We start from the raw sequence: 12,223 nt of genomic DNA, 5'->3' as shown, positions 1-12,223 counted from the left end.
AGGAGGAATAGGGGAAAAGAGATACATATATAAATAGAATAATTTCTACTAAGAAACACATCCTTCTGTTTTTCACGGGCAATAATCATTTTAGCAAAAGGTTAGCAAATGACTGAAATAATACATTTATAAATATACAAACAACAAAATGCAATAGGCTAGATTGATTGAAAATATTGATTAGTTTTTGTTTTTTTATGGTTATCCTTTTTTAAAAGAATTTGAGCCTGTGTTTAGTTATTTTTTTCTAAATAGGTGCGTAACTGAAAAATTTTCGAGTATCTATATTATTATTATTATTAGCATGTTGGTGTCCTTGGTAAAGTCCATAGAAATCACAACAAATCTGACAGCTGTCATAGCCGCGATTCACGTGTCTTTTCGAGGTTAGGCTCTGGTCTGACTTTTCATATTACGAATAATACATTTTAAATCCAAACAACTTTAAAATGGATGAAAACGACACTACTAATATTGGTTTGGTATCTTGCGTTCGTTTTGTGAGGCGTAATGTGGCTAAAGCTGTGCCGGAAAAGGTACAAACATTATTTGGTTCCATTATGTTTTTTTGAGCTTCATTCCTTTTACGTTAAAATGATTATTTTGTTGTGTTTTTATTCATGTTTAAGTTAATTTTTTTAGGTTCAATTAACAGAGGAAGAATTGCAATCAATAATCACCCAAACCGCTGAAGAATTGAGGTAATTTTTGTGAATACAATATCTCGAATGATTATAGCCAATTTTATTCAAAATTTACTTGATTGTACTGGATAGAAAGATTTTTTTTCAATTAATATGTAACAGCCGTCGCTATTTGTTAGTAAAAATACTTAAGGTTTGTATCACAAGGTTTATTTCACAACACAGCGCAATACAACTTTATGTATGATCTACATTGGTCTCGATCCAGAGAAGAAGTGCGGGTTGCCAACGGTTGTTTTCTAGTACACGTGCTCCAGGCAACCTGGCGGGCATCCATTGGCTGACATCATTCCCCACTCCTTGACATCAAGATTGCCATGTTACAAATATGTTATTTATTATTTCCATCAAAACTTAATGTGAAGTACAATTTATCTTTCATTTCTTGTTATTATTAGGATAAATGATGATGAAAACAGCGATTCAGAAAATGAAGCCGCTCCTGCTCCTCAAGTATCGAATCCTGATAATCCAAATGATGAATTTAACTTTGAAAACTACGATGCTGATAATGGTAAACTTAGTATAATGTATTTATTATTTTTGTTTCTTCTTCTTCTGTTTGTGTCATGTCAATCCCCCTGACATCGACTATCACTTGAGAGTAATTGTCCTTGTCTCGGGCAGCTCTAAACAGCGCCCTGACGGTCCTGATCCCCGTCTAATCTCCTATATTCCGAAGCCAGGAGATCTGTTAAAATATTGCTAATAATTGGTACAAATCAAATCATGTTTACTGGTGTAAATATTTGTTTTATTAAAAAATTATGTTGCTTATAGCATCGACTATGATATAAAATTATTAAAAACTCACTCCCCAGATACAGATTTGTCCGCAGAAACTCACTCCCGTACAGATTAAAGGTGAAATTAAAATTTTGTGAATGATACAGCATACTTAATTAAACAACATCCCGAATTATAATATTATATCTTAAGGAAAATCCTTTCCTTAACTCGTTTTCTTCTTCTTAAAATTAAATTTTTATTTTACAGTCAATCCGGCACAAGTTTTTGGAATAGGATCACTAGCTACATTCACAAATGTGGGGGATTTGGAGGGCGTACATATAAATGTGAGTTATATTGTTACTTTTAAGAGTTCACACACAAAGCTTGTAAATTGCAAACACAGGCTGACAAATTATACCTTTACATCTGATAGGCAGTGGTGTGTAGTAGGCAGGGCTGGCAGTAGAGGTAGGTAGTAAGGTAAGCTGGTACTACTAAGTGAGGTAGGGTAGGTACTGGTTGCGTTTTTCTATGTCACGCGGGTAAGTTAGGATAGGCACTGTTTTTCTGCTCATATGAAAGGCACGCCCCTGCTGATGGGTACCTATTGTTATGTAAATAAACCATTCTAAATTTAATGGTGTACTTGCTTTTTGGCTGTCACATAAGGTTTGTAATTAAAATGGGTAAATGAGTTTTTATTCTTTTATTGTTGAAATATGCAAAGTGAGAGCTAAGAATTGTTGTTCTTGGGGTGTCCATGGCGTTACAATACATGGCAGGATAATATAATTTAATATAAATGTATGTATGGAGGTATAACCATCTCCCCCTTCCGGAAACTCTGCGACCTAGAGTACGCTGATGATGCTGTTATAATTGATGACTCCGTCGAAGGTCTTCAATTAATGTCGAAAACAAATGTAATGGGCGAAAACTAACTTATCCGCAATCAACACTCCCGAATTTAAAAATACCTTAAACTTATTGGTTTATGATATATAAATGGTTTATGGTTTATTATAAATACAAATTTACAGGAAAAGATCCACAAAATTCATTTCTTACAAGTACTTTTATTATACTCTTTATATTCCAGAGCTGTTTTTTTTGTGGTATCTAATAAAATAATGTTTTTTAAATTACTCGAATGTTTTTCTTTCGTTTTTAGACGGAGGACCCTGACAGCGACGAAGAAGATGATATTATCAAGCCAACAGATAACTTGGTCCTTGTTGGACATGTGCAAGGAGATGCCAGTGTACTGGAAGTGTATGGTAAGAACACTTACATATTACCATACACCATAATAAAGTTTTTTAGGACTTTGTGGACCAATTATTAGCAATTCTTTCATATAAAACTGCATGCAAATATCTTTTTGTCAATTTTTAACTATAGATAGGTTGACACTTTATTTGCCAACAAATTTTTGAAAGACTTACCTTAAAAACCAAGCAGATTTGTACTAATAGCAAAAAATACAATTAATCAATAAATATATTCATAATTTATGTACCAATCGTTTCATTATTATGATGTTTATTATATTTACTACCAAAAGCCAACTAGTCGGCTTTTCGCTGTCAACCGTAAACGACCAACACGGATTATTCAGTTTTTCTACCCTACAGGCTGGAAAAAATTCACAATTATGTATATCACTATTTCGATTTCAAATTCGAACTATTAATTTAAAAAGTGTATTTACTAGGAACTAAAAAAAAATTTAAGATTTGCACTGTTATTTGTCAAAATTTTACATGTTGAAGACAATATTTTTTGTAAATGCAGAATGTATCTGGAATGAATCACAATATGAAATTTTTTGCTTACAATTTCAAGTGGAAAAATATCGTCTTTAACATGTCACTCACTCCTTTCAAGAACGTCATAAATCAAAAATTGTCAATTTTCAGTTGTGCATGTTTTCGGAATGCCCAGAAAATGTACTATATCCCAGCAAATAGGCATATTTTTAACTTAATATTTACCCGCTACAGGGCAGAAAGTGTTTTTTGCATTTTGAAGAAAAGGTATTGTTTAATTGTTTCTTTAAACATACTAAATATTTTTCAAATGGAGAAAAAACCTTCAGGTTTTATCTAAAAAGATCTGTTGCTCAGTAAAAAGTTCAATAAGTGGCTTGATATTTATTTTTAATACATTGTATTGTATTTTTAAACTTTAAAAACGTTCTCCTGGATTTATGACGTTCTTGAAAGGAGTGGGCGATGTGTAAATTTATGACAAATAATAATGCATATATTCATTTTTAAAAATTTTAGTTGCTAGTAAATATCCTTTTAAATGAATAATTCAAAATTTTAAATCGATATAATGATGTACATAATTGTGAGAATTATTTTCAGTATGTAGGGTAGAAAAACCGACTAGTTGATGTTTGCTCGTTTATAGTTGGCAGCCAAAAGCGACTAGTCGGCTTTTGGTAATTAACCCTTTGGACGCGTAAATCGACGATAGGACTAAAGTAAACAAATAAAAGGAAATAAAAGGAATTTTATAAAATACTTTATTTTTTATTTTGAAAATTTTCATTTTTCAAATCAACTTTTATTTTTTTACTTAACGCGTTCAAAGGGGGTTATTGTGTTAAGAATGAATTTTTTATGTATTGAAATTGTGTATATTTTTTTTCCATATTATTTTTTGACATCTCATCAAAGATGAAGAAGAATATGGAAGTCTGGGCATTTACGGGGCTGACGACCGTCATAGGCTGGTTTAAGTGATCACTTTACACAAGTGTAACATTCACCATTTCTACCCATTATTGACAACCACACTACTCATATTTCGGAACATGTATATTCTTGGAAGTTATATATATATATATATATATATATATATATATATATATATATATATATGAACCAATTTTGAAACATTATTCTTGAATCACTAGAACTTCACTAGAGACATCTATTGGTGAGATGAAAAGAAGCTTTTTATTGAGCAGAAACTCTTTTATTAGTATGTGAGGTCCGAATCCTGGATTATAATCACACACATGAGAAACGCCAGAAAATACTATTTTCATTTTTATCATTTAAACTTATAATTTGACCAGATAATTTATTTTCTTTCCAGTTTACAATGAACAAGAGGGTTCTCTGTATGTACATCACGATACTCTTTTACCCAGTTTCCCTCTGTGTATCGAATGGCTCAATAGGGACCCGGCCAGTGATCAGCCAGGTACGTATTTCCTCTTTATAATTTCATATAGGTAAACAAAAAAAAACAAAAAAACGCCTCCGTAGTGTAATGGTCAGTACGCAATACAATAACTGGTCAAATTATAAGCTGGATAAAAATATATTTTATTAGCGGATACATAACATCTATTTAATGGTTAGCACGCTCGGCTACCGTTCTGGAGGTCCCGGGTTCGATTCCCAGGGGGGAGTCAAATAAATATAAGTGATTTTTTCTCTCTAATATTTATTCAATATTACCCAGGACTGGTACCTGAAGCGGAGGGCTAATCACCTTTCCTTCGTGTGTTAACGATCAAGATAACACTGTGTTTGTATAGTGCAGTGCCCTATGCACCATTGGGGTGCGGATAAGGGTTTGAATGAATTGAATGAAACAATGAAAGCAAAACTAAGTATTTGGAAGAAGAATGCAAACACACTCTACAATTAATTACTGTAATTGTTTGTGGGAAACGCTTAAAAGCGTCTTTTACATACTGTTGGTAGAGAGTGGGAGACACTTATAAGCGTTCTATTTACTTACTTTTGTTAGAGCGCAAGAGACTCCAAAATACAGTGTGCAGATCGGAATTGGGTTTGCGGTTACTTGTGATGTTGTTAGTATACTGAGGGTCTGGCGACAGACTGTCTGAGTGTAATAAAGGCAGGGGCTGATGAAAAAACCGCCCAACACCAATGTGGTGATCGCTTAAAGCCACTATCAATTAAAAATTTGGGGGATCAAACAATTAAGTCACTTAAACCCTTATCCGCACCCCAATGGTGCATAGGGCACTGTGTCATATAATAATAATAAAATAATAAAAACCCTTATCCGCACCAAATGGTGCATAGGGCACTGTGTCATATAATAATAATAAAATAATAAAAACCCTTATCCGCACCAAATGGTGCATAGGGCACTGTGTCATATAAACGCAGTGTTATCTTGATCGTTTACACATGAAGGAAAGGTGATCAGCCCTCCGCTTCAGGCACCATTCCAGGGTAAAATTAAATAAATATTACAGTGTAAAATAACTAATATTTATTTTCACCCTCCTGGGAATCGAACCCGGGACCTCCAGAACGGTAGCCGAGCGTGGTGACCATTACACTACAGAGGCGGATATTAAGTCACTTAAAGGTTGTTAAATCAAATAGGATTTTTCAGCTAAATTCAACCACATTTCCAGTAGGCAATTTCTATTGAATTAATTTAATAACTCAACTATTTTCATTAATTTTATCCCATCACTAGTGATATTAAGTGATATAATTACGCAGGTAACATGTGCGCAATTGGCAGCATGGATCCGGTAATCCAAGTTTGGGACTTGGATATATTGGACTGTCTTGAGCCGGCGTACAAACTCGGAAAGAAGAAAAATAAGAAAAAAGGCACTAAAAGAGTTGGACACAAAGATGCCGTTTTGGATCTGGCGTGGAATCAAAATTTTGAGTAAGTTTTTTTTATAATTGGCTTTATTATGTCTAATTCTATGTATGCACTTAACAAGAAAGAGAAAAAAACATAGTTCAACCATCTAATGGAATTTATTAACGGTAAAAATACGCTTTGTTTTATTCCTACAAATGAAAGTAAAATTGTAACATTTTAAAAATTAAAATGCTCTTCTAAAGGTGGAGACTGACCGGACCATTTCGTCGTAACGTAATAGTAATAATAATAATCTTGTATGATTTATATAGCGCCATTTTCGTAAAAAAACTACCTCAAGGGCGCTTATACAGGTATGGATAGTAACGAGAGCTCCATCCATAGTTTCAGTTGCTCGCCGCGAGCGATGTTACAACGTTATGTTACGAAGAAATGCTCCGGTCAGTCTCCACCTTAATATAAATAAAAATAGAGTTAGTCATATTACAGATTAAGCCGCAAACACCGTATTTCAATTTTTTTTTTTTAAAACCCTTATCCGCACCCAATCGGTGCATAGGGCACCGTGTCATATAAACGCAGTGTTATCTTGATCGTTTACACATGAAGGAAAGGTGATCAGCCCTCCGCTTCAGGTACCAGTCCATGGTAATTTTGAATAAATATTACAGTGAAAAAATCACTAATATTTATTTTAACCCCCTTGGGAATCGAACCCGGGACCTCCAGAACGGTAGCTGAGCGTGCTGACCATTACACTACGGAGGCGGACAGAATATTAATCAATTACTATATGCAATATCAATATCAATTACTTCACAAAAATATTTTCTATTTTGATCTGTAATAACGAATGTGTATTGATTTCCATTTGATGTTTATTTCAGCCATGTCCTAGCGAGCGGTTCTGTCGATCAAACTATTCTACTCTGGGATATTGATCAAGGCACGCCACATACTAAACTTTCTGTCTTTGAAGATAAGGTGTAGTATATTTGTTTTCGTGTTGTGTTTTCTCTGGCAAGATTCACAAAATCCTGCATTCAGAAAGTTGGCAATTCATTTCACAAGAGCAAGAACTTGGTGTCAATAGTTGCTATATTATTAAATAATTAGTTTTTTCCTTTGGTGTGGATTAGGCAATTGCTACTATAAATATATAAATACCGCAGTGTTTACAATGGGGGATCGGAAAAATTATTATTTTTTGAACACATAATGAAGTCACACTGATCACAGTATCAATGGTTCCATTTTGATATTTTTATCATTTTAAATTTATTACTTATTACTTATAACCCTTATCCGCACCCAATGGTGCATAGGGCACTGCATCGAATTGACGCAGTGTTATCTTGATCATTAATTACATGAAGGCAAGGTGATCACTCTCGCGCTTCAGGAACCAGTCCAGGGTAATATTAAATAAATATTACTGTGCAAAATCACAAATATTTATTTTCACCCCCCCTGGGAATCGAACCCGGGACCTCCAGCACGGTAGCTAAACACGCTGACCATTACACCACGGAGGCGGACTAAATTTAAATTTAATTTAATCCATTTTAATCCCTTGTATCTCCCTTTTTTACAGAGTTTTTAAAATATGTAAACTCTACTATTCTAATTGATATGGATAACATATAATGGAGTAAATTTGCACATTTCATTAGAAAATATAATTATTTTGCTGGAAATTACCTAGCCACCAAATTTCTGTGAATAGAATATGAATTTATATTCCCAGGTACAAAGCGTCGAATGGCACCCCCTAGAATCTCAGAGTCTGCTGTCAGGATGCTGTGACGGGTATGTCCGAGTATCGGATTGTCGGAGTACCGATGCCCACAAGACTTGGAGTATAGGCTCGGAAGTGGAGAAAGTCTGCTGGGATAAATTGAAGCCTTTCTGCTTTGCTGTAAGTCAGTTCAACTTAACTAAATTTATTTATTATTTTTCTCCATAGTATAGTTCGGAAGTGTAATGGCAAGGGGGTATATCTGTCAAATTTTTAATTTTCTTAGTTTGTTCCACAAAATGTCTAAAATAGTGTATATCATAATCTGGCAAAAGGATATAGCTGTAGTTGCAATACTTATTTAGTTTCATTAAGATATGTATGTATATATAAAAATACAATTTCAATTCAAACCCTTATCCGCACCCCAATGGTGCATAGGGCACTGCATTATATAAACACAGTGTTATCACAAGATGTGTAAGGAAAGGTGATCAGCCCTCCGCTTCAGGTACCAGTCCAGGGTAATATTGAATAAATATTAGAGTGTAAAAATCACTTGTATTTATTTGACCCCCCCCCCCCTGGATATCGAACCGGGGACCTCCAGAACGGTAGCCAAGCGTGCTGACCATTACACTACGGAGGCGGATAAATAAAAATACATAAAACAGGGGTATCCCTTTGCCACTACAGGGTTGTGGAATGATATTTAAATAATTATGGAGATAATTATGAAAATTATCAGTGTAAGAAGTATATATGAAAATCATAGGTGAATAAAAAAGATATACTGTGAACAAAATTTAAATATTCTAAGTAATATTTAAATATAATAAGTCATACATAACTAGCTGTACCTAACCACGCGTTGCTGTAGCTCTGTTTGGTTAAATGGAAAAGAAAAAATATTAAGCACACATTTCTCACTTACCTAAGAATCACCTACCTTTTCCTCAAAGTATTTTACGTATATCTGCCCTTGAAAAGTATTTATCCTTATTTTTGATATTTCACCATTTTGACAGTAGAATCTCACTTCGTTTGCTTTAAATTCAATTTTTTTCTAAATATGCAAAAGTATGCTATAATTTTTAATACAATTACATGCTAAGCCCAGAAACTATGCGTTCTTTGATTAATTATTGAAAATGAAATTGAAATTTAATGTGAATTGAATTTTCTTATTTTAGGCCAGTACAATTAATGGAAATGTGAGTTATTTCGATTGCCGACAAGAAGAAGCCTTGTGGTCAATAAAAGCACATGAAGGAGAAGTTACAGGTATGTGGTTTTACACTTGCAAACTTGGATATTTGGTATAAACTCTCATATGCTTACATTCACATAACCTGTTAAAAGTTGGACTTTGTAATGAAAAGTTTATAAAAAAAAAATCTTAGGCCAGTCCTCATCCAGTTTCCTTATTCAGTTAAAACAATCATGTTCTTTAGTAAATTACCGCTGGTCACGACTGATTTCCAAAAATACTCAAAGACAAATCAATACCTTCATACCTCTAGAATATTGTTTATTACTCTCCTTCCATAAATCAATCATTAAATAAGTTTATTTAATAGATTTATATTATCCACTGACACTTCGTGATGGAATTGCATTTTTAATTTATTATTAGATTAAAACCAATATTTTTAGCTTTTCCACTTTTTTATTTGACCAGCGACCGGGTTTCGTCGTTACCGACACCAGTCTGATGATGTCGGTAACGACGAAACCCGGTCGCTGGTCAAATAAAAAAGTGGAAAAGCTAAAAATATTGGTTTTAATCTAATAATAAATTAAGTTTATTTATGTATTTTTTTCATCAACACATATTTAATATTACAATTAACAATAATGCGGCTTAATGGGTTTTTACGTGCTAAGGGCACAATTATAATGCTTTTTTTATAAAATTATTTGAGTAGGAATTTGTCTATCATGGCTCGTGCAATCATGAATGACATGGCCCAATAATATGTTCTGTTTCAAATCTTCATACCTCTATATCCAATTGTGAATAGCACTTTTGTACATAGTTTCTTTGTTTAATGAATAATGGAAGCAAGTTATAAAGCTTTATGGCGGACAATATTAAATGGAAAAAAATAAACAATATAAAAAGTGACATAACGATATATGGCTAGTACATTTACTAGAGTCACTTATTTTTCTTTATGTTAAAATTAATTGTTTAATAAAAGTTAAGAATTTCACTAACATGTCTTTATTTTTTATATTTAATTATGTCTATTCCAGGTCTTGTTCTCAGTTCACAATGCCCTGGTCTGATGGTCACATTATCAAGTGAAGGCAATATGAAAACATGGGACATATCTGGGCAAGTATATTTATACCCTATATACTCCTCGTTAAATAATTAGTCAAGCGTGTTTAAGTGTCAACAAATTAAAGAAAACAGTTGAATTATATTTTATTTTATTTACTTTATTACTGGCAAATGATTATAATTAAAAAAATACGATTGACACACGGTGATTGATACACCATTAATACAGTAAAAACCTTGATTACTGTAAAGCAAAATGTTAATTATTTTTTCTCATAATGCAGAAATAATTTATTATCATAGAGAATAAAGTGATTGGCTCCAAAGTAAAGTATTTGATGTGAAGTTGGAAGGATTTTACTTTGAACCAATAAATAACATCACCGATTTAGCTATTCACACGACAGTTGTCTGACCCTAAAACGAAACCATGTGTTATCATTTGATGAAATCGATTTGTACAATAGGAATTTTTCATTAATGCATTACTAGTTAGTGATGAAATGTAACTCTCTTTTATTTTCACTTTAGAACTCCTCAGTTGGTAGCTGAGAAGGCTTTAGCCATTGGAGCAGCTCAATGTTTATCTGTTTGTCCGGAAAACCCATTTGTGTTTGCTGCTGGAGGGGATTTTAAGGCTAAAAACTTCGGAGTCTGGGACGTTACAAGTATGGATGTCGGTAAGTGCCGTATTCATTATTTTTTATGACATAATTAGCGGAATAACAGGAACACTGAATACCTGTTCGTTCCTGTTAAATTGATCCTGTAACGGAAAGTTCAAGTAAAACAGAGAATAGCCAGATCCTTACCTTCTGTTTTCACCTACCCTTATCCGGGTAAAATCTTCACTTCTTCTGGTATCCATCGCTCAGGAATCAAGAATTTTCACTTAATTTAATCTATATAAAAATAGAACCCTTATCCGCACCCCAATGGTGCATAGGGCACTGCGTCATATAAACGCAGTGTTATCTTGATCTTGAAATTGACAAACTCACTTTGATTTATCGTATGTAATGCAAATATCTCTAAACACGCAAGCAGTGCTCGGGTTGACACAATACGACACATGTGCCGTCCTTGAATTCTGCTCGTTCAAAAGCATTATGTGTTTCCAATACTTACTTATTTCAAAATATCTCACTGACAAAATAAAAAAATATTGATGAAGTATTCATTAAATTTTTCAAACCGCAAACTTATTATTTTGCAAATTGTACATTAAATATTTGATTATAACTTTCATAAAATATACATAAAAAAAAAATTGTTTTTACTAACTGTAAAATTTTCTTTAAATGTTTCTTATTGTTGTTTTCAGTTAAGGAAAGATTTGGATCCAGACAACTTCTGACAATGGCCGTTGATTCTTAAAAATTAAACATTTTTTTACAAAAAAAATATGTATTATATATTTACGCTCCAATAAAATTATTTTATTAATAAAGCGTTTGTTTTTAATGAAATAATTTTTTTCTTAACAATTTTATAAAACAAGTTAATTTGTTTCCAAATTTTATGAATTTGTATTCTTGTTACTGTAAAATAGTTTTCAAAATGATATACCAAAACTAGGTATGGGATCAATTGAATGAAAATAGTTATTGATTAATTAATAGTTATTAATTAATTCTTTCATTTTGTCTGCCTCCCGGAGGTCCCGAGTTCGATTCCCAGTGGGGGGGGTCAAATAAATACAAGGGATTTTTCACTCTAATATTTATTTAATATTACCCTGGACAGAGATCTTAAGTGGAGGGCTGATCACCTTTCCTTTGTGTGTTAATGATCAAGATAACACTGCGTTTATATGAGATGCAGTGCCCTATGCACCATGGGGTGCAGATAATGGTTGTATGAATGTACGAATATTTGATTATTCATTCATTCGATTGATCCATTAAAAAAATTCATTAAAAATTAATATTTGAATATTTATAATTTAAATAATCAAATGATTAGTAATTGAGTCAAATAACTTATTCGATTTTTTTATTTTTCAATTGTAGGAAGATCAAAATTAATTAATTCAAATGTAGAAAGGAAGACAAAGCGGTATAAAATTTTGATTTAAAAAAAAAAACAAGTTTTGAACTTCATTATTCATTTAATAACAATAAACACGTGCAGTGA

The 12,223-nt window shown here is 32.7% G+C and overlaps 1 protein-coding gene across 1 annotated transcript; it reads left to right on the top strand.

The window, feature by feature from the left end:
• The first annotated feature begins 337 nt into the window (after positions 1–337).
• nclb (PWP1 homolog no child left behind) lies at positions 338–11,535 on the top strand. Its single transcript, XM_088263085.1, has 13 exons — positions 338–536; positions 643–701; positions 1,103–1,218; positions 1,701–1,780; positions 2,608–2,713; positions 4,548–4,655; positions 5,945–6,119; positions 6,947–7,043; positions 7,807–7,977; positions 8,991–9,081; positions 10,057–10,138; positions 10,619–10,767; positions 11,412–11,535. Exons 1-13 carry the CDS (start codon positions 450–452, stop codon positions 11,462–11,464), a joined length of 1,374 nt encoding a protein of 457 aa, XP_088119211.1. The 5' UTR covers positions 338–449; the 3' UTR covers positions 11,465–11,535.
• The last annotated feature ends 688 nt before the right edge of the window (positions 11,536–12,223 follow it).

This window comes from Brachycentrus maculatus, unplaced genomic scaffold, assembly GCF_059751285.1.
Source record: "Brachycentrus maculatus isolate JH-2025_06_01 unplaced genomic scaffold, ASM5975128v1 h1tg000196l, whole genome shotgun sequence".
In the NCBI taxonomy this organism is placed as follows: domain Eukaryota; kingdom Metazoa; phylum Arthropoda; class Insecta; order Trichoptera; family Brachycentridae; genus Brachycentrus; species Brachycentrus maculatus.
This window is presented reverse-complemented; position numbering and strand designations above follow the sequence as displayed.